Here is a 24747-nt window from a genome sequence, read left to right on the forward strand (position 1 = left end):
AATAGCCATAGTTAGTTCCATCAAATTGAGACACGAAATTAACAGTTTGATCCATCATAAAAATGGAGTCTAAGATCACACACAGGAGTTTAATCCTTTACGAAGTGAACCCGCACTGATACCAATTGAAAATACAATTAACGACTCCAAACACACCTAGAGGGGGGGTGAATAGGTGTTTGCCAAATATAATGCGAAATTAAAAATTAGATGGCAATATGCACGCAATGACCAAACAACCAATCACCAAAATGAGCAAAGCATTAAAGCAAATAAACACAATGATTTTGGTGACGAAGAAGAAACCTTGCAACAAGGAAAAATCTCTTCGGTGCAGCTAAACCTAGGATTATCACTAGAAGAAAACTACTCAAGAGATTACAGACACGAGACATTTACAACCCTAGCAAGTTCTTGGCTCTGCAAGAATCAACAAGCAACTTGTTTGTCTTCCAACGCTCACGAATCTTCTCCACAGTGATAAACCTTTACCGAACTCCTTTCGGTAGGCTTATTCTTTTTCTCAAATGATTACACAAGTAAAGCTCTCAAATACAAATCATAAACATTCTAAGAGAGTATGGCTCCAACGCACATAAACAACAATCTCTCTTAGCTCACAATGAAGCAAACACTCAAGCTCTAAGGCTCTCTCAATATGCAGCTCAATATCAAATGGTTTGCTTAACAAAATCGTGTGCCTGAGTCTTACTTAAGTAGGCACAAAAGAAAGGATGAAGACAGCATAAATAAGACAAATAATATAAGCTGTCAGATAGGGGATGGATCGATTGGTCAAGGGTGGGCGATCGATCGGTCGCTTATGGTTGTGGCTGATCTCGCGCTACACTCACTTCTGCACGCGAGGGAAACTTCTCCAACATGTTCCCCTGCACTGTAGGACCACTCCCAAGCTGCCATGTGTCCTTGATAAGCTTCCATGTGCTCATGCCATGCCCATGCTCCAAATAAACAATGAATAAAGAGCCCATGCTCAAATAAATAAATCTCCATGCTTCCACAAGCCCTTGCCACATTAAATAAATTCCATACAACATAAAACATTTTAAATGGGAATCCACAAGACCCTAGGCAGTCAAATCGCTCAGAATGGCATATTAAACAATTCTGGCCAGGGACCGATCAATCGGTCTTCGATCGGTTAACACTGAGCATGTTTCAGGAATTCTTCACACATGGACCGATCGATCGGTCTTCAATCGGTCAACATTGACCTCTTCCAAAATTCTTCTCTATGCACTGACCGATTGATCAGGCTTCGATCGATCAACACTGACCTCCATGAATTTTCCTTCTTTAAGCCGGGCGATCGATTGGACTTCAATTGGTTTTCGATCGGTGCACACTGACCTTCAAATTTGAGCACTTTTGGAACCAAATTCGGCCAACACAAAATACCAACACTTCAATTAGTTACTAATTAACTAAACTTGAGAAATTGCAAGTAACTCTACCAAAATGATTTAGTCCAGTTTTGGAAGTGTTACACACAGTCAAGACCCGGTTGGACTCGCCAGGACCTGGCTGGAATATTATCGTAATTTAAAGTTTAATATATGAAATCTTTTTTTTTTTTAGAAAAATATTTTATGTCGAAACAAACAGCGCCTTAATAAGTAACTTTTATGAAAAGTCATCTAAATTAGTTATTTGTATGAACATGTGAAGAGTTTTGAACTAAAGCTCACAGTGTATTAGATGGAACTGCAATCACTAAAATGAAATTGTCCCTATGACCTTTGAAATGTGTGATTTCCTTTAGTGTATTGCGGCCTTTTGATAGGCTTTTTGTACCTGTTCATACGAATACTAACCTTTGGAGTTTTGATGATTTTTTTAATATAAGTTGTTTATTAATTAAATAATACCCTTTTTTTTAAGCTCATAACCCAAACTGTGGGACAATATTACTTTTTACCATTCAAAAAATAAAAATTAAAAATTAAAAAAGATGGCCAATTAACTTGTGATCTATCTTATCATATTAAAAGTTACTTTTTAAAAAAAAAACAACTTTCCATTTAAATAAACTTTCTTTGTTCTATGTCAAGTGACATGATATTTTTAACTCAAATGTCTCTTTATCACTTACATAAGTCCTTTTTTTAAAAATATATATATATATAATGCATGTCTTGATGTAATTTATTGTGATTGGGGGATCATCTCTTTCTCTTACCTATTTGAAATAAATTAAGTTCTTACAAATACACATGTATTGTTAAAAACCACAAGTTAACATAAAAACTATTTCAAAACAAACCTTGAACTCCCATAAAAAGATATTACTTAATCCAAAAGGCACTTAACTAAAAAACAGTCATAATTCCAAAAGTCACAACTACAAAACAATTATTCTTTGAATAAAATTAATTAAAAATAAAAAAATTTGGTACACTATATAAGGGCAAAGCCTCAATCATCTTTTGATTATACATCAAAATAAAAAGTTTCTAAAGTGGAAGAAAATACATGGCTTGCAAATGTATTAGAAAACTTATGCTATTGATGGTGGAGTTGCTAATCCTTTTTCTCCTAAAAGTGCATGCTAATGACTTTGCCCATATCTCTTTCCATCCCTCTTCACCTCCCACTGCGGTCCCTCGTTTCTCTAAACTTGATAAAGTTCAAACTAATGACTTTGTCTCTACTTCTTTTTCTCCCTCTCCACTTCCCATCTTGTATCCTTATTCCTCTGAACTTGATAAAGTTCAAGGAACAATGCGTACATGCATTGAAGATGAAATTAACATTTGTGATAAAACATTTTTAATTGAAAGTTTTTTCTAAAGTTGACTGGCTTCTCTTTAAAAAGTGTCTTACTATTAGTTTTGCAAGATGCCTGGAGAAAAATACTCGTCCCCGAATTGGTTTCACTGCCCAACATTTTCATTGTGTAGAGAATTGCATAGAACATCAAAGTGATCTTGCGACTTGTTTAACAGAATGTTATGAAAAGCCTATCAACAAGCAATAAAATGTCGTTTATGCACAGAATCTCTAGTGAAAGATCTGGTAATTATTTCTTAACTACTCTTCATACTCCTCTCTCTCTCTCTCTCTTTGCTATTTGTTGGTCGCCAATTGATTTCCTATAGTGCAAAGATGAAATTAAGTTTCTTAGAATGCTTATCAATTTTCATATATGATACAAAAGAAAAACTTTTAACTTTTATATATTTTTATGATATCAATAGAAGGTTTCTTATGGATTACTTATTTTCATTAACTACAAAATGTTGAAAATTGTTTTTTCTACATGAAGCCTAACGAGTACTAAAAGTTGTCAACCAAACATATTTTTTAACTTATGGAGCATTTAATAATTATCTTCAATGCCTCAAGTGAAGTCAAAAAAAAATTTATCAATATCATAACCATTGATTGTCACTCTTTTTTTTCTACTTACCAAAACAGGTTGTTATAATTTGGTATTTATCTAGTTTTTATTGTAATTATGTATAGATTGCCAAGTAATTACCAAATAGAATAATTTTCTTTGAATTGGAGCAATAAAATCTCATGTTAGTGATTTCTAACAACAGAAGTTTTGAATGTTGTGATTAACATTGTATAATATTTTTAAAAATGAAAGTGCAGGATATTAATTATGATCACAAAAGAGTGATCATTTCTTGATAGTATGCAAATTGTTTTATAAGATAAGTACAACAAAATAACTAAAACATGATGATCTTTGTTTTCAAAAAATGCAATCTTTTTTTTCTTACCTTACCTTTCTTTAAAGTAGGGGTGTACAAATGGAGACGTTACAACTACTCCGCAACCGCTAACCGCTTATAATCGCTAACCACATATGCTTTGGTAAGCGGCTATAAAAAACCGCTAACTACCTAAGACGGCGTGTTTAGCGGTTTTAGGGGTAGCCAAAAGCGGTTAATAACCACTAACCGCCTACCCTTATATATAATTATATAAATATATATTATATATTTAAAATTAAAAATATAACATTAAAACAACGTCGTTTTAACACCAAAATTGTGTCGTTTTAAATACGAGTTAGGAATAGGGTTTCATCATATTCTTTGTTTTTTGGAATACTTTGACCCAAAACTATTTAAAATAAGCACAAAAAATAGATACAATGAAGGCCCAAAACACCTCAAAAAGCCCAAAAGCCCATATAATACAACCGCTGGTTATTGGTTTGAATAACCGCTAACCGCCTAAGCGGAGCGGTTGCGGTCATTTAAATCCAATAACCGCCTTTGGCAGTTGTGGTTAGCGGTTTTATCCAAAAACCTCTAACCGCAACCGCTTGTACACTCCTGCTTTAAATGATGTATTATATAATTCATTTTATTCATGATTTAGCTATTCATTTTTTATAATCAACACTAAACCTCTTTTTCATTACATATTAAAGTGAAATTTTTGTTTTCCCGTTAAAAATTAATGAGAAGGTAAACTTGCAAGTCACATATCTTCTTATTCCAATCATATAATGCAACATCCTCAAGTAGTTTTTCCATGAATATAGAGTGTCTTTTTCTTAAATATATGCTAATAGATGAAGAAACATCATATTAATAAATGAAAAATTAATAATTTATAGATCTAACGGTGGAAGGGGACGGGTGAGATGATGATTACTTGATAGCTTTGGCTATTCAGTAGCCATGCCTAACAGTACCACAAGTGTAATAGGATTTTATGGTTTTGTCCTTGTCAATTGTGCATTAAGAATTTTTTTTTTATATATTATTATTATTATTGTCAATTGAACCTTCTACCTAACTTGATGCATGTTTTTTCAGGTTCTTCACTACTTACGTTACTTATTATGCTGCAATTCACACATAAAGCATGCTATGGTTACAAATTCATATGGATGCTTCACAAGGAATGTACGAGAGAGAGCAAAGACTTCCTAGAAAGCAATTCTCAATTGTGCCTTATTCCAAATAATATTGTTTGAGTTTTGGAATAATGTCCATTAGGGATGTTGTACTACTTAGATTGATACATTTGTGTTTTTGAGATTTTAAGTTGGACCATTTTTGACCCTAAACTTTATCATTTGAGTGTTGAGTTTTATATGGAATTTGTGATCTTTTTTTTTATGTTTGGACATTTTAGATTTTCCAGGTGATGTAGTGAGACGTAAAAAATAATATATTGTTTGTATATGATACTATATAAATACTTGTTATTATTACTCTTTGGATCAACTAGTGCATCACATGCGCAGCGGAATAGTACTAGAAATTCAATTACATGAAAGAAAGAACAATGCTAGATCATGTGACGTGGTCTTTGTTTAAATAAAAAGATATCAATAATAAATTATCACATGCAATGGAACAAATTATTGTAGGATAAGGCTATATAGAGGATGTCGAACCTCAAGAACTCCAATTAACCCATTAAGGGAGTGGGTAGTGAGCGAGCCACCCCAAAGGTGGTTAGGGGTGGTTCGCCACCACCCTTGGCCCATGGGGATAGCTCGTGGCCACACCCAACCACTTCTAGGATAGCTCGCGTGCTAGCCCTAAAGTGGGGGTGGCCTTCGAGCCACCTTAGATCTAGTTGGGGGTTGCTTGCGTGCCACCCCAAAGGTGGCCGGGGGCGGTGCGCGGCCACCCCACCTCAAGGGTAGCATGCAAGCCACACTAGAGATGGCCAGGGTAGCCGCACGCCACGATCGCCACCCCATAGGTCGAGGGTGGCGGCGAGCCACCCCATGCCACCTTTGGCCACCCCTTATTTTTCTTTTTTCTTTTTTCCTTTTTTTCTTCTTTTAAAAATTAATTTATAAGGTTTTTTTTTTTTAGTTTTATATATTTATATTTTTTTAATTTTTTATTTGAAGGTATTTCTATCTTTTAATGAGATTTAACGTCTAAAAGATAATATTCCATCCAATTTCATGAGGCTGAATGATGAAGGAGTGAACGTGGTAGTTCATAGGGTATATTGACGGAGCATTATAGTTCATGGAGGAAAAAAGTAATTACCCGCAATATTTTTCTTTTTCACTCCTTTTTTTTTTTAATTTATTTATGGAGGTTATGCAATGCTTAATTCTAGGGCTGGCAAAACGAGTTCACGTGTCGGGTTCATGTCAACTCGGTTAACCTACCAACCCATTTATGCCAACCTAAACATGACACGTTTATTAAACGTGACCCGTTAATGACACGAACCCATTTAACCTAAACCCTAACCCTAAAACTACATGTTATGTTCGTGTCGAGTTTGCAGGTCGTGAGTTAAATTGTCAACTATAAATTAAGTTAAACTTAAAATTTACTTTTGAAAAAAAAAAAAAATTGTATAAACATGTCAACCGCGAACCCGTTTATGTCAAACTAAACATGACACGTTTATTAAACAGGTCATAGACGGGTGACCCATTTATAACCCGAACCCATTTAACCTAAACCCTAACCCTAAAATTAGATATCATGTTCAGGTCGAGTTCGAGGGTTTCGAGTTAAATTGCCTGCCCTACTTCATTCCCTAAAGCTTTCTAGTTGACCCATATATCAATTATTAAGCCAATGACTCTCAAACATTAGAGATATTGAGAACATACATAATTGGTTTCAGTTTTCATACCTCACAGATTATATCATGTGTTCATAACTTTAAGCTCATCAATGAAATGCAAATCATAATTAAAGTTTAACAACATTCTCAAGAATAAGATAAAAAAAAACAAACAAACAAACAAATTTACAGTGGTATTGTTCCATACCCCCAAACTTAAATTACACATTGCCCTGAATGTGTAAATGAAAGAACTACTAGGATCGTGTTCTACCTCTAGCAACCAAATATTTCAAAATAAGAGACTAAGCAATTTCATCAAACACAAAAGGTGCATAGTGGAAATAAAAAGAACACAACCACAACACAAGATTTGTTTACAAAGTAGAAAACACTTGAACACCTCAAGGTAAAAACCACTCCAGTGTAGCTAAACCCAAAAAATCACCAAATAAAGATTCATAGTTATAGAATAGACGATACTCACTTCCTTAAGGACCTCTAAACTTCGTAAGAACAATAAGCTTCCCAGCTTGTCTCCATCGTGACCATCTTTAAGCAGTGACTTTCCTTACCGACCCTTCGGTAGACTTCATTCACCAAGCATCCATGTAGCACAATCTTTGTGTAGAAGAACGAACAAGGCAACAACCAAAGGCAACACGCCAATCAAGAGAAAACAATCGCTTCAAACTATAACACGTCTCCTCTTGCATAAAACGACACCACCGAGACACAGCTCCCATGGAGAAAAATCGAGACTTCAATGAAAGGATCTCACAAAAAATATTTCCAATGTCTGAAAATGCACAATGACAGAAATCCTATGTAACAATCCTAAGTCCCTTTAGAGTATTTTTAGTTGACTCGTAGATTTTTTTTAAAAAAAAAGGGTTGGCTTAGGTTAACAATGAGAATGGACAAATTAAAAATATATAATAATATTAATAATAATAATAATAATGATAGTAATAATAAGTAAATAAAATAAAAGAGTAATATATATATATATATATATATATATATATATATATATATATATATGGAAAGCCTAGGCACCGACTTAAAAAAAAATAAAAAATAAAAAAATAAAAACCCTAAGCTCCTCAAAACCTATTTTCTATCTCTTTTCTAAAGCCTATATAATGGTATGGAACAAACTCTTGCCGCACATCAAGAAAGGAAGAGAGAAAGGAAGAAAAAAAAAAAAAAGAAGAAGAATTTCCCTGCCCTGTTGTGCGTCAGGTATGGTTTTTGCCTCACATATTGTTTCTTTCTTCTTCTTATATATATATATATATATATATATATACTTAATGGAGAGCATTAGTGTTTTGTCAAATTTAGTGTCTTCTTGCCTTGGGTGCCGTGTGGTCTTGTAGTGGGAAAGAGAGGTTTGTTTTCTTCTTGTTTTACTCCTCACGTGCAACTATATATATATATATATATATATATATGGTGATTTGAAGGATTTATAAATATATATACATGAGTACTTTAAAGTATATATATATATATATATAATGATTTGAAGGATTTCAAATATATGTACATCTGAATGTTTCAAAATATATATATATATATATATATATATAGTATCTTAAAATATACCAACACATATAAAGTTACAGGTTTTGCATATATATAGCATTCTGACGGAGGTATATTATATACCGCACGGTAGAGTTATATATATATATATATATATATATATATATATATATATATATATATATATAGTATGGAAGAACTTAAAGTATATATACGTAAAGGAGTACTACTAAATAAAATAAATTCTGAAAATTTTATGAGAAAATATACCTAAATACCTAAGTAAGTTCATTCTCAATTTATTAGCAAGCCAACTCATAATAGTAGTAGAATGTTTTGTTGTGACGTGTATGAGGGTAGTAATATGTCTGTATTTCCTTCAGGAGATTAGTTAGCAGTCAGAGGAAAATTTTACTACAGTCAAGAGGTAAGTGAATTTATTATCCCTTCCATAAAAATTATCATGTCATGCTATTTATGCAAATTTGTTTTCAATTGCAAATGATTATTTTGTTTATATTATGGAATTTTGCTATATGCATGACTAGTTTGAGAAAAAGAAATATTGTGAAAATAGTGATGTTTATAAAGAGAATTTTGAGACAATGATCATAAACCCTCCTACATGTTGCCCTAGAAAAGTACAAGCAATGAGAAAAGAATGTTATAAAATGAGAGCACATGTAGGGAGGAGTGTATTTTTGGCCCAAGAGAAACAAGAGAAAAGCTCGGTACCGATACTAAGGATGGAGGCGCAACCGCTGAAGGAGGCTCTGCCAGAAGGTGGTTCCATCATAGTTTTATTTTTTGCCATGCTGAGTGCACCCAGAGTTAATTGGCTGGCCAGGGGACGGGGCTGCGGCCACAGTATCTCATCCCAGGTCGCAAGGACCGCGCAACCCTAGTATATGGGGGTAACAGTATACATGGGCCCTAGTATGAGATAAAAACTCATAAATTTTATTGATGAAAATATATTTTAATTGCTTTCTGTTTTCTTTAAAAATATACTGGGAATATATGTAGTTATGAGTTCCATTTTTCAAAACGGGACAAGGAGTAAAACTGCTCATGGTTGTGGATTTCACTTACTGGGCCCCCTTTGGGCTCATCAGTTTTTATTTCTTGTTTCAGGTGGTGACCAGGCTGCACTAGGAGGCCGGAATGGGGGCGGGCGTATTTAGGATTTCTTATGATTTCATATTAGTCAAGTTAATAAGTGCGTTGGCACAGTTTTCTTTCAGAAATTGATAGATTTATTTTAATAAGGATATCTATCTCGTTGTGAGACATATTTCTGTTAAACAAGAATATTTCAGTTTAGTTATCATTTTTAGACATGATATTCTAGACTTTCATGCATTCATTGTTATACTAGTATTGTTTAGTTGATAAACCTTATGGATCTTTGCGAGTAAGAAAATCATTAACAAACCTAACCCTAACGGGCTGGGGATGTTACATCCTATTATAGTGAGACATTTCCGTTGCCATGTCTTTACGAGAAACTTTCTCGTTATGACGAGAAGGCCAAATTCGTAGATCTTAAACAACCCAACATGAAAGCAGTCCCTTCCTGACGTGAAGAAAAGATGTCTCCTATCCATTACTTGTCTGGTTTTAACGTAGCCGCTAACAAGAAAATAGTAGCTTCGGCTATGGTATCATTACATGTCCCATTCTAACGGGGTTTGAGACGAGAAAACAGAAGCTTCAGCTTCACTCTCATTACATGTTCCGTCTTGACGCAGCTCCTGATGAGAAAATAGTAACTCACATTACATGTTCCGTCTTAACGCAGCTTCTGACGAGAAAACAGTAACTCCCCGTTAAATATCTCGTCCTGACGACACGCCTAATAGGAAACCAATAACTCCTTGTTACATGTCTAATTCTGACGGGCCTTCTGGCAGGAAAACAGAGACTTCTTCCACCAAGCTCTAAGGACCTAAACACTATTACCCAAATTTTTAAACACTCAAAGAAGGATAACAACAACAGAACATTACAAGACAAGTCATTGATTTAGGCCAACCTAAAACCTAACAGTATATATATATATATATATATATATATATATATATATATATATATATATATATATATATATATCTGTGTGTGTGTGTGTGTGTGTGTGTGTGTGTGAGGATAGGAATACCTAAGTAGGAAAAAAGGAGTGGTATAGCTAGGGTTGGCAATTTAATGTAATGCCCACAAATCTAGCATTGACCAGTCTAGTAAGGTTACTGGCAATTATCCCAATATAGCTAACTAGTAGCTAACTAGAAAACCGCCCATCTAAGCATTATTACAGTTAATGCATAGGAAGATGAAATAAATCTGAGTATTCTAATAACCATAAAGGAAATATATATTATCCTTGAAATTCAGACACTAAGCAACTGGTAGAAATAATAAACTGATCAAAAACACTTGTCCTGAAAAACATAGTAATACTCTAACCAAAGAACAATTAAATGCAACACACTATTGTCAAAACACAATAAATAATCCAATTTTAAAAGGGAACAACAATGGAGAAAATAAAACCAAGATGGAGATCCCATACCTTGGTCTGGGCAACTACGCTCGAAAGAGCTGGGGCTGTGCTCAATCACAATGGCCTGCTGGAGGGCTCGAGCACATAGGGCCTGTGCTTGATCCCTTGAGTCTAGCTTGTTAATCCAGATCTGAGTTCCAAAGGATCTTTCCTCAATCCTTCAAAAGTCCAATCAATCCCTTCCAACCCCTCCTCTTCAACACAATGTAACACTCCACAAGAAATAATACTCCCCTCATCACCACAGAACTGGTCTTATCAACTTGCACACTTTTGGGGTGGCGTGCATAGAATTGAAGCTTCCCAGGACAATTCTCCATGCATATCTCCCAAAAGGGGTCAATGATCAACCACTCCTCCGTAATGTGTTCCACTGTAATGAAATCAACTTCATTAACATCAGTAAAAACTTCTCCTCTGAGGCTTTCATTGGGCAGATGAGTACTTGAAGAGTGAGAGCATAGACACTACGCTGGGAGGAGTGTCATCAACAGATTCCACTATGCTATTCCGGAAGAACCATTCACTCTCATGTGGTGGTTGATGCGCGACATTGAAGATGTTTAACTTGGCTTTCATATTCCCAAATGATAAAGACATCACCCCAATTTTACAGTTTATGTTTGCATTAGCTGTAGCTAAGAAAGGTCCTCCAAGGATCACAGGAATGAGCTTGTGTGAATCTAGGATAGGTTATGTTTCAAGAACTACGAAGTCGACTAGAAAGTAAAACTTGTCCATCTTAATGATGACATCTTCATTGATTCCACAACGATGCTTAATAGATCAATCAGCAAGTTGTAAGACTGTCTTCGTGGGTTTTAGGTCTCCTAAGCCTAGTTGATGATACACCGAGTAAGGAAGCAAGTTAACACCTGGTCCTAAGTCAAGGAGGGTTTTATCAATCTCTCGGTCACCAATGACAAAAGAAATTGTAGGAGCACTTGGGTCCTTGAACTTTGGAAGGGTGTTGTACTGAATGAGAGAGCTCACTTGCTTAGTGAGACAGACTTTCTTAGGAATATGACTCCTAATTTTGAGCTTTTAAGTGCACAAGTCCTTGAGTGTAGGAGGGAATTTGCTTGATAGCATTAAGAAGAGGGAGGTTGATTTTGATTTGCTTGAAGACCTCCATCATGTCATGGGTCTTCTCTCCTTGTTGCCCGAAATGAGAAGACTCTTTGAGACATTACATACACACATCAATACATACATATATAAAAACATGTTGCCTTAATTTCAGCACAAATGCATAAGGTAAACAAGAACATTACAATCTCCCCAAGTAAGAGATTTTCTGAGTCCTTTCTTTCCCTTTCCAGTGTTTTTTTTTTTTTTTTTATAAATAAAAAAAATTAAAAAAAAATAAAAACCGCATTAATATTCGATAAAAATCCAAAAAAGAAAAACAGATGAAATTTTAGCCAAAGCAAATAATACCCAAAACAATTATTGTAACACTGAAGAAAATATCAATCAGAATACTCAAAAAGAGTAGTGAAAATTAGAGCAATACGATTACCATCAAATTTATGCTTTTGTTGATGAGGCTGTAAATGAAGAATGCTGGCAAGCAAGTCATGGGAAAAGGATAATTGTGCAAACCGAAAGCGACCCAGTTTTAATTGGGTTCGAGCATATGCTGTAATGGGTTTTCGTCTTACAAGTTTTGGTCCCACTTCCAAATACACATTGCCTATTGGTCCCTATAAAGATAGAAATAAAAAGAAAAATGAAAAATTAGCACTCTCTCTCTCTCTCTCGATCTCTCTCTCTCTCAATATGTAGAGTGTTAGGTTTTTGTGTTGACAAATTCAATATCATAACTAATGAGTTTGTAAGTTGATTATGAGGGTGTAAGTTGGTTATGGAATTAGAAATTTGTGTTGAAAATATCAATTCTAGATGCCTCCAGTCAACGCTCGGTCAATAGGTGGTCGAATGCAAGCATATTTCACTTCAAAGAAAAGAGGTTTTCTCACAATAGTGTTGTTGCACGACGACTTAGAGAATTAAGAAGTCTTCTCCTTTTTTGTAAGAATAGATTTGAGTGTATTGGGCTTCCGGATTTTGAGTAGTTTTTTCTATACTACTCTTAATACTTTATCTTTAGATAGTAAATTTTTTCCTAGTCATATTTGCTTATAAATGTGTAATTGAGTTATTTTTATTTTCCTCTTTTTACTTCTTTGGAGATCCTAAAATTATTTAATTTGTCACAGTACCTACTACCTTCAAAATTGTCTAACTTGAAACAACATCTTTAATAATGTAGATAAGATTCTCAAATTCAGCCTTAGGTGGGGTAGTCGTCTCTCTATTAAGCTCCCTGGACCTAAGCATATAACAATAACGTTGAATGTGACTCACTCTACCACATTTGTGAAGGTTATCTCCTAGGAGGGTTTACACCCTCAACAACAAAAGAAGAGAGCCTAAGGAAGAAGCGACCTACTGGTCTTTCGACCTTAACCCGGAAGGAAGAAGTGACCCACTGGTTCCCAGTCTGGGACCAAGCCAGCTTATAAACCCTTGGTCGAAGACCCAAAGCTCTGTGATCCTAGCCACTTCTCAAACAGTCAAGATAAGGTCCGCAACTGAAGAATAAGTGCTCTCTCTCCCTTCAAAACATGCCTTACAAAACAAACAATGCACATCCCTATAATATGATGAGCTTGAACATTTGACCTTGATCGGAACAGTTAGATTGAGTTAGGGAAGAAGGTTGGGACTTCCATTTTCAACAATATAATATTTAAAAAATCCACATGAGAATAAGGAATTTTTTATTTTTTATTATTTAGCAAAGGTAGAATAAGCTTAATTATATAATTTACAACAGCGGTATGAACTTCAATTAGCAAGTAATTATTTCTTTAGATAGAAAGAAAAACAAAAGTAATTATTTTTCATAAACGGCGGTGTTGATGGCCAAGTCCTTCAAAAGTATTTCTGGAAAAGATGGATCATATGATTTGTACGGTTGATATTGAAGTTTTTATATTCAAGTTTTTTTAATATTTCCTTTTTAATTGATAATATAGTTAATCCATCTAATTTTTCTTGTGACATTGTTGATCTTATGTAGGACTTTACCAATTTTAATTTTAAAAAACGTTTTTTCTTTTTTTGAAGCAACTATAACATGTATTGTCAATAATAAATCATGTGGATAGATAATACATGCACAAGTAGAATAAGCATAATTATATAAGAGATAATGCATTTGACGAAGTCTTTCCATATTCATCTCACGATTCAGATTGACGATGGAGCACAATGTTGGAGACAAAGATTTTCCATGTTGACAATTTAATTGAATTGATGTTGCTACATTAGAGAAAGTTATGCACACTGAACTTTCATGAAAGTGGAAATGGAAAATTAAGTAAAAAATTTATATACATTGAAAAAATTTATGACGTTGGGGCTTTAATTATTAACATGCATGGATAGTTCATTCTATATATATGTCTCTCTCACTCTCTCTCTCTCTCTCACACACACACACATCTATATATATATATATATATATATTGAAGGCCGAAATTTATTGGGGGTTGTGGGTAAAGTCCACATACCTCCCTCAAACTATCACCCAATTGACAACGTCCCTCCCAAAACTTTTAATTGCGACAATGTACCCCACAAACTACCAAAACATTGTCAATATTCCCCCTAAAGCTAGAAAAAAGATCAAAATACCCCTATATATTTATCAATATGACAAAAATACACATAAATTTCAAAAAATAAAAAAATAAAAGGAAAATTTTAATTTTTTAAAAAAATTATTTTAATTTTTAAACGGTTTTTTTAAAACCAAAATTTTTATTTAAAAAAAAAAATCAAATTTTTTTTTTTTAGATTTTTTTTAAAATATGTTTTAAAAAATGAAATTTTTTTTTAAAAAAACCGAAAATATTTTAATTTTTTTTAAAACGGAAATTTTTATTTAAAAATTATAAAAGAAAACATTTAAAAAAAAAAACAAACAAACAAAAAAAAACGAAAAATTGAAATTTTTTATTTTTTTTTTCTATTAAAAAGATTTTTATTTTTTTTATTTTAGGTTTTTCCAGGAATTTTAGTATTTTTTAAAAAAAAATTTTACTAAGAGTAATTTTGTCAATGAGGGGGACATTGACAATGTTTTAGTAGTTTGGGGGGTACATTGTCACAATTGAAAGTTTGAGAAGAACATTGTCAATTGAGTAGTAGTTTGAGGGGAGTATGTGGACTTTCTCCTCTATATATATATATATATATATATATATATTATTAGGGTGAACTAAAACAAAGCACGCCATGTGCTGTGAATCAAAACTCATATTATTAACATGCATAGATAGTCACACACACACACACATATATATATATATATATATATATATATATATTAATTGAAGGCCTAAATTTATTGGGGGCTGTGGGCGAAGTTTACTCCCTTTTTCCTGTTGTTTTGACTTGGCCATCGTATTATAATTTTATTTTATTTTTTGTATAAGTTGTTATAATTTTAATTGAAGCTTCTTCTCTTTTACCAATTCTTTTTTATTATTATTATTGTTTGTTTCCAAGTTCCTACGGGGGCCACCATTACTTTGACTTTCTAAAGGTAACATGCAAAGCACCGACCATCAGGCTGACTTGGCCACCATTGCTTTGACTTTCAAAATATCACATTTCCAAAGGTAATCCTTTTATATGTAGTGCATGCAAATTAAGCACCAAACTCTAATAAGTTCATAATTTCTTGTTGAGGTTATTCAATTCTCACATTCATTAAGGAAGGCTTAAACACTCTATGATGAATATAAGGCATGTTGAAGAAGACATAATGGTTGAAGAACTCTATGAAGCCTCACAGAAGGGGTGTGTAAGCATCTTGACCACATTGATCCAAAGAGATGCACTCATTCTTGGTAAAGTTTCACTGACGTCCCTCAAGGATACTCCCTTACACATAGCAGCTTTGCATGGCCATCTTGAATTTTGTAGACTTCTTCTTAGCAAGAAACCTACATTTGCAGAAGATGAGGACGCGTTGGGGCGAACTCCTCTTCACTTGGCTTCTGCTGAGGGCAACATTAAAATAGTACAAGCATTGCTGCAAGAAAATACAGATGTTTGCTTAGCTTCTGATCGGGACGAGAGAACTCCTCTCCACTTAGCCGCAATAAGAGGACGAATAGAGATCGTTAGAGAGTTGATTTCTGCTCGACCAGAGTCCATCCAGGTGAATCTCAATGGAGAGAGTGTTTTGCACTTGTGTGTTCGATATAATCAGTTGGATGCTCTAAAATTGTTAGTGGAATCGGCTAGTGGTGATGAATTATTCCTCAACTCCAAAGACCACAATGGCAACTCCATATTGCATTTAGCTGTGATGCTCATTAACAATGTATATGAATACCCTTTTAGAAGAGAAATTTCTTTCTAGTAGATAATGTATAGATATAAAGTAGCATATATTATCCATATCTTTGAAATGATTCTACGTACTTCTTGACCACGACTTTTAAACATCTTTTTATCCTTTCATTTTTCATAAGTTTGTCTTTGGTCATAAAGTAGGGATAGATTTTAAAATTAAAAGAATATATATTCGTACAAGAAAGAAGAAATTAATAGAAGAATCGCGATGTTTTTATTCAAACCCAACTAAAATAGGAAAATATCCCTTCTTTTGATACTGTTTTTATGATGATCATGCAAAAAAATAGAAAATGAGCCCAAGACAGATGTGTTTGAATTAAATTTATTGGTGTTTGCTTTATCAACGGCTTTTAGATTTTATTTTTAGCTATACTCGGATGAAACAGTAGATTGTTGTCTTTGTGCAGATCATAAAATATTTACATTCAGTACTGAAAATAAAAACGGAGGTTAATGCCAAGAACAAGTTTGAAATCCAAGGCATTCTAAAGAAAGCCGGTGTTAAAAGATCTCTAGATCCAAATTCTTCCCGGCTAGAGACATCAAGTGCTATTGGTCTTAATGCAGCACAACCGACGCAGTCCGAACCACCAGCTCGATCAAGGTTTAAGAGGTGGTGGGCCTACTTTCTTTCGTCATCATTAGTTAACCAATTGAAGTACCAGGATAATTGGATGGAAGAGACACGTGGCACATTGATGGTAGTGGCTACTGTGATTGCAAGCATGGCTTTCCAAGCTGGAATCAGCCCACCAGGTGGCGTTTGGCAAGAAAGTAAAACAAAGGGTAGTTTCGATTGTACTCAAGATTTATGTCAAGCCGGCACAACCGTTTTAGCTTATGTCTATCCAAAAGACTACCTAAACTTCTTATTTCTCAACACCACCTCTTTCTTTGCATCTTTGTCCATGGTACTTTTGGTCATTAGTGGATTTCCTCTTACGAGCAAGGTAGCTACATGGTTTTTGACTTTAGCCATGTCTACCGCAGTCACGTAATTCATGGCACTTACCTATGGGGGTGTTTGTTAAACTCCCTCACATTTCCCCACATCCACCACACTATTCACTTCATTTTTTTTCCAAAAAAATATTATTACTTTTATATCAAATCACTCACTTTTTATATCTAATCATTTACTTTTTATTACTATTCAAATAAAAAAAATCACTACAAAACAAAATTTTTTACTTTCCAATGCCACTTTTTCATTTTTCCATACCAATTATTATTATTTTATTTTATTTTTTTATTCATGAACAGTGTCCTAGAAAAATGAACAGTGCTGGGGTGTTTAACAAACACCCCCTATTTTTGGGCAGTGTGTTTGGTGGCCCCACATCATTTTTTTTAAATAGTTTATGAAAAGGCATAAATATAAAAAAGGAAAAAATATAAAACGCCCTTTAAATTATCAATCATTTGTGATTTAACTTTTTAATGTTTAAAATGTAATAAAGTAACTATAAAACTATCTATCAGTTGTAATTTGATCGCTCCATTATTTATCACCGTCAAATAGGATGAAAAATTTTATACGACATTGCTTTTGCAAAGTCAAATTACTAAAATGCCTTTTTGAATTTAAAAAAAAAAAAAAAAAAAAAATCGATTTATAAAAGGCCCCAAAAGATGTCGTTCGGCAAATCCTAAAAAGAAATTAAAAAAATTAATTTTAAAAAAATAAACGACGTCGCTCGCCAATGCCCTCTGCAGATCCAAGCTCCTCTTCATCGCCACCAGACCCACCATCAGGGCTTCCCCACCACTCTAACACCCCACTTGGGCCGCCTCTTCCACAACCTGACCAGGTGAACTCGGAATCAACTCGCCAGACTCACCTCCCTCGTCTTCAATTATTACAAATTCACCGCCAAACCGAACTTGTTTCACAGCTGAATCGTCGGTGGACTCGATTGGGCACACTGGGTCGAGTTAAACCCGTCATCGTTGAAGCTCAACCCACAGACCCTTATCTCATCATCGCCATTGTTATTTGTCTTCAACTTGTTGATGGCCTGACTCCCTCAGTGTCTTCACAGCCAGGTACAAAACTTGAATCCTGAAACCAACAAAGCAGCACAGATGACAGAACTAAATTCTATGCGAATGAATGCAACGAATTGGTCCAGAGGGTGAGGGAAATTTGGGTGTTACCATCCGGCGAAAACGGTCCAGTTATAGAGAGGTATAAGCGTCTGGCCAGGGACAAAAATCCTGCAATTGGAGAAGCATATAGAGGACCAGAGAGAGATGAGCCACCCCTATGGCCTGGGGTGGCTCGCCGGCCACCCCATATGGTGGCAGACGAGCCACCCCTAAACCAACCCGTCTTCTATTTTTTAAAAATTAATTTTTTATGTTTTTTTAAAGTTTGCCAAACGAGGTCGTTTGGGGGTCTTCTTAAAATTGATATTTTTTTTTTTTTTTCAAATGAGCATTTTAGTAATTTAACCTTATCAAAACGACATTATATTAAATTTTTCATCTTATTTAACGGTGATGACTAATAGAGCAGTTAAATTACAATTAGTTAATAATTTATAAGTTATTTTATCACTTTTTGAACATTAAAAAATTAAAATAAAAATAATTGATAATTTAGAAAGCTAAATTATATTTTTTCCTTAAAAAAACATATTTGGATTTGCCTGCTCGTGGCTGGTGTGATTCTCACAAATTCGCCTACTCACTTGGGTGATGAACAACTTGCAAAATTTCAAATGCGGGTCAACAATGTATCCATCTAAAGACGACCCGGCTATTGTCTAAGAGGGCTAAAAGGTTCATTTTCAAATTGTGGTTCTTGTATATATGATAAATATCCATAAAAGTTGAAATGATTTGGATTTTCTTTTCTCTTTTATTTTCTTTATTCTCGTTCTATTACCTCCCATCTCTGTGACCTCTAGAGTTAATTTTCTTTATTCTCATTCTATTACCTCCCTTTTTTAGATATGGGACCTAAAAATTGATAGTTTGAGAGATGTTGACACAATTAATAGTTTGAAAGTATGCGGACATGTCAAAAAAAAAAAAAAAAAAATAGTTTGAAAGTACATTAACAATGTGGTGGTAATTTGAGGGAAGATATGTATACTTTTTGCTAAGAACACCAGTAGCAAATACCCTATAGCCAATTTCCTTCACTATATTTAGGAAAAAAAAATTTTTAAAAAAAATATCACAAAACCTCACCGTTTCCTAAATTTAACCAATACCCTTTGGTAGCTACAGTATTTTTCAATGTGTAGGGAACCAAAAGTGATTCCCTATACATTATTTTAATGGGTAACTTCACTAAAGATCCTTGAATTTCTACTCGATTTGACAAACTCCAAACTTCAAAATCTCTCAATTTGGTCCCATGAACTTTCAATTGCTTTCAATGTGAACACCTCTATCAGATTTTAGACATTACATGACATTTATACCTCTGACTTTGGTATAAAATTTCAACTTTACCCTTAATTCCAAAACCTTTTTTATTTTAAAAAAAAAAAAAAAAAAAAAAAAAACGAAAATCAGGAATATGTTGGTCTTTTTTGGTATTTCTAACGGCTAAAATTGACGGCGGGGTCCACATTGAGAGCAATTGAAAGTTCAAGGGTCCAAATTGAGAGATTTTGAAGTTTGGAGGATTTGTCAAATCGGGTAGAAGTTCAGAGATCTTTAGTGAAGTTACCCCTTATTTTAATATGCAAATTTCTATTTACTCTCATCTTTCATCTTTTTGTCTTTCATTGAGGATTGTGTTGGGATTTTGTAAAAAATGTGAGGGCTGGTAGGAAACTTATATTTTGTAAAGAAATAATATTTTAATGGTATATGGAAAGTGAAGCTATTGTGAAATATATTTTCATATGGAAGCAAAAAGTAGTTTTGTTTCCTAAACTTAGGAAAAACCAAAGGTGTTAGAATATAGAGAAAATATAATATATTTTCCGTATATTCCATAATTATGTTGATATTAACTATTCTCTATTTATGGGATGATTCTAATCAAATATTAGGATTGTAATCAAATCAAGGAGATTTGATTACTATATTTGTATTTAGACATTACCCAATAAATAGGGATATTTGTATTATAGACAAATCAAGTTAAGGAACACAATATAGCACTTAGGGATATTTCGAGTGATGGACGTAAGTGTCTAACACCGAACCACCCGTAAAGTTCTTTGTATTTATTTTCTATATTGCTTCAGCTATAATTTTCGCATCATCATTATTTCAACATGGTATCAGAGCCACTTTCTTGTGGCCTTCAACGTCATTGACGTTTCTCATTGTTCCACTACACCCAAGTGTCACACTTCTCCAAGCGTCACCACTAGTCATCCATCACCGCCTTCGGCCACCACGTGTCTCCCACACCTTCTGCCCATTCAGCCACATGCCACCAAGTTCATCCAAACACCTCACCGTTCCCACCATTCAAAGATCATACGCCATAGATTTCATAGCTGCCGAGATCAGCCAAAACGGACACTGCACGAGCTCCCACGCGCCACCTGTCACTGTGCGCGTGGGATTCACGCACCTCCACCCCGCAATTCAACCTGTACTCGAGTCACACAAGATCACGGCTCGCGAGTGCACATGAATGCATTGCACTAGATTGCAGCCCACGATTCCACTTGCATTCAGCCACAGGGAATGCTTGCTCATCAGCCAAGCTCATAGTCCTATACTGCAACTGCCCACACCAAATCCGGATTCGGAAAAAAAAAATTAACCACATCACACGCGCCACGTGCCGGTCAGGTTTGGTGCGCCAATCTAATAACCGCCCAAGTGGGCCCATGTTCTTTATTTTTTTGGCCCAAGTCGGCCCTAGCCCATAGTTGGCCCTTTTTAAGTTTTGGCCCTAGTTGGCCTTGGCCCATTGTCAGTCCTTTTGAAGTTTGGCTCATTGTCAACCCTGGCCCGTTGTCGGCCCCTTTTGAATTTTGGCCTGTCGTCGGCCCCTTTTAAAGTTTTGCTCATTATTTGCCCTAGAATCTGCATTCACCAGCCACCTGCCAATGTCGCTGGCCGCCCGCCACTGCCGAAATATTCCACCTTGAGTTCGAGGGGGATGTTAGTAGAAAATATTATATATTTTTCGTGTATTCCATAATTATGTTGATATCAAATATTCTCTATTTATGGGCTAATTGTAATCAAATATTGAGATTATAATCAAATCAAGGAGATTTAATTACTATACTTGTATTTAGACATTATCCTATAAATATGAACATTTGTATTATCGACAAATCAAGTTAATGAGTACAATGTAGCTCTTAGGGGTATTCCGAATGGTGGACATAGGTATCAAACACCAAATCACCCGTAAAGCCTATTGTGTTTATTTTCTATATTGTTTTCGCTATAATTTCCACATCATCATTATTTCAACAAAATGGAAGCTGCTGCTAGTGATCTAATAAAAAACTATTTCTAATATGAATAGTGAATATGCTAAAGAGCCTATTTAATATTTATTGTTCACGTTAGAAGAAAAAATGTTATTTTACCTATTTTGTTAGAGATAAATTTGACTATTACGAACCATTTGGCTACTTTCTTGGAGATGCTCTAACACGTTATAATTATATATTCATTGGAAATGCTTTCGCCCAACATTTTTTTTTCTTCATATTTTCCTCGTTATTGATTGATGTGACTCACTAAACAGGATTGTTTGCCAACATAGATAAAATATTGATATGATTCTTCATTAATCAGTTGACCTTGGATGTAACACTCATGCTCCAAGTGGTATGATATTGTCCGCTTTAAGCCAAGCCCGCACAGTTTTTATTATTCGGTTTACCCCCAAAAGACCTCATACCATTTAAAGAGAGTATATTTCATATAAACACATCATCTTTTTCATGCCCAAGCAATGTGGGACGTCACAATCAGCCCCTCGTAGAACCAATGCCATCGCTAGCAACCCTCATGGGCTTGTGCACACTCCTCCCATCTCGGGCTGGGCTATGGCTCTGATACCATATGTAACACATCTGCTCCAAGTGGTCTGCTTTGGGCCAAGCCCGCACGGTTTTATTATTGGGCTTACCCCTAAAATGCCTCATACCATTTAGAGAGAGTATATTCCATATAAACACATCATCTTTTCCATGCCCAGACAATGTGGGACGTCACAATTATGTAACACCCCTGCTCCAAGTGGTATGATATTGTCCGCTTTGGGCCAAGCCCGCACGGTTTTATTATTGGGTTTACCCCCAAAGGCCTCATACCATTTAGAGAGAGTATACTCCATATAAATACATCATTTTTTCCATACCCAAGCAATGTGGGATGTCACAATATGGTATGGTATCAGAGTCATAGCCCAGCCTGAGATGGGGGGAGAGCCCATGAGGGTCGTCGCGAGGACGATGGGTCCTAAGAGGGGGTGATTGTGACATTCCACATTGCTTGGGCATGAAAAAGATGATGTGTTTATATGAAATATACTCTCTCTAAATAGTATGAGGTCTTTTGGGGGTAAACCGAATAATAAAAACTGTGCGGGCTTGGCCCAAAGCAGACAATATCATACCAGTTGGAGCAGGGATGTTACATTGGAGCTTGGATATGTTAGAGTATATTTAGATTATCCTAAATTTAAGAATTTGATGAGAATTTAACTACCTAAATTTAGGCATTTGTTTCGATATAAATAAATTTAAATTATTTGTAAGCTTTATAAATAGAGTCTTTGTACACAATCATATTAAATAATAAAGGCAAGAATGTAGTCCTTTGAGCTCTTCTCTAATGGTATACGTAGGTGTCTAAAACCGAACCCCCTTCTAAAATCTCGTCTCAATTTATTCCACTTTATATGTAATTGTCCATTAAGTTATGTTATACCTTATCTTAAGTTTCAAGCTATTAAGGTGAAGCCATTAGGTTGTGGCTAGGGATGTTCCCAAATTTTGACTTCTGCATTTGTACTTTTGTGTATGTGATCTTGAAATCTCATCTCTATAAACTATAAAGGACACAATAATTTTTTTTTTTTTAATGAATGAGTAAAGAGAGGGCCCCTCATTTGAATAATCACTCAAATTCTTTTAAAAATAAATAAATAAATTTTATAAAAAATTAAAAACATTAAAAAGGTAAATTAAATTAAATTTTTTTTAAAAAAAAAAATTGTTTCGAAAAGGGGGTGGTCAAACCACACCCAAAGGGCCCATGAGCCACCACCAAGTTGCAAAATGGGGGTGGCCGAAACCACCCCCATGGCCCTTGGGGGTGGTCCAGCCACCCCCATGGCCCTTGGCGGTGGTTCGGCCACTCCCATGGTCCTTGGTGGTAGTTCCGCCACCCCTAAAGGTCAACCCTATTTTTTTTTTTTTCATTGGCCTTTTGGGGTTGCCAAAACACCACAAGGTAGTTCAGCCACCCCAGATCTACCGGCATGGGGTGGCTGAAACCACCCAAGGCCAAGCAAGGGTGGCCGAGTGACCCCCAACAGCCTTGGGGGTGGTTTCGGCTACCCCCATTTTGAAACTTGGGGGTGGTTTGGCCACCCCCAAAAACAGCCCAGAAGCCACTCCTTTTCCAAACATTTTTTTTTTCAATTTAATTAAATTAAATTTTTAAAATTTTTTTAAAAAAAAAATTATTTTTATTAGGTATATAGACACGTGTCAAGTTTTTAGGGGCGATCATGTGGATTTTCATCAAATTTTGTATGAAAGTTGGACAAAGGTACCATCTCCGTCTTTATGTATACCCGAAGTACCTGCGGTGATAAAACTAAACCCTAAAGGGTAAAAAATAAAGTTATTAAACCACAAAAGGCAAAAAAGTATTGAACCCCTGTAATAAATGAAAACTCTTACAAATAGGGGACATGGGAAAAAGCCTACTGCACACAAACTATACTATTGCAGAAGGACCAACATTAATTCAAGTCTATTGCAGACAAAAGTGCATAACATAAGCCATAAAGAGAGTAGAGTCACCAATTACAAGCCTAAAATATTTAATATCAGTTTAAATAACAGAAACACCTTCACCTAGGGTAGAAATCAAGATAACGAAGTGGAAGAAAAAAAATGTGATATATGTTGGGTTGGGTTTCCCTATTAAGTGGAGGATGGCCCAAACTTGTGTGGCCCATGTGTGTTTTTTATTAAACCCATATAGAGAGGCCCATTTGGAATAGGGTTCGCTAAACCTAATATCCTTTGTTGTTGCAAAGAGAGAATAATACGAAAAGAAAAAGATACAAGCAACCGCCAGAGAAATAGAAGAAACGAGGTCCAAAAACCAATTTCAGAAAATTCCGTCTAGACTTGATCAACAGCTCCGATTGATAAGCGTTTATGGTCCGATTGAGCTGAAATTTTGCAGGGATGTTCATGACACGTGACTCTTCATTTTGCATTGTGGAGATTGGATTCTGAGTATTCTATTTCAGTTTTTTGAGCCGATAAACAGTAGCCTCTATTTGGGTGAGATCTTTCTTTATTTCTTGTAGAAGTTGATTTGTGTCAAGAAATTTTATTTCTTGAAGGATAGCAGCTGATTGTATGCCTCTAGTTGAGACTATAGAAGACTCATGTATTCCCGTTATTGTTGATAGTGAAATTGTTTGAGTGGACTACGGTCCCGTGGTTTTTCCTTCTCACACCGGGAAGTTT

At 35.0% G+C, this 24747-nt stretch overlaps 1 protein-coding gene across 1 annotated transcript; it reads left to right on the forward strand.

Annotated features, from left to right (window-relative positions):
- The first annotated feature begins 15458 nt into the window (after positions 1-15458).
- Positions 15459-17085, forward strand: LOC148584410 (uncharacterized). Its single transcript, XM_088518433.1, has 2 exons — positions 15459-16052; positions 16495-17085. The coding sequence occupies exons 1-2, from the start codon at positions 15459-15461 to the stop codon at positions 17083-17085; spliced, it is 1185 nt and encodes a 394-aa protein (XP_088374559.1).
- Positions 17086-24747: the final 7662 nt, after the last annotated feature.

Source organism: Corylus avellana, chromosome 7, assembly GCF_965113065.1.
Source record: "Corylus avellana chromosome 7, dhCorAvel1.hap1.2, whole genome shotgun sequence".
NCBI lineage: Eukaryota > Viridiplantae > Streptophyta > Magnoliopsida > Fagales > Betulaceae > Corylus > Corylus avellana.

Coding starts and splice junctions, on each gene's coding strand:
- LOC148584410 (XM_088518433.1), top strand. CDS start 15,459: ATGAATATAAGGCATGTTGAAGAAGACATAATGGTTGAAGAACTCTAT. Junction 16,053..16,494: donor CTGTGATGCTCATTAACAAT/GTATATGAATAC, acceptor GTCTTTGTGCAG/ATCATAAAATATTTACATTC.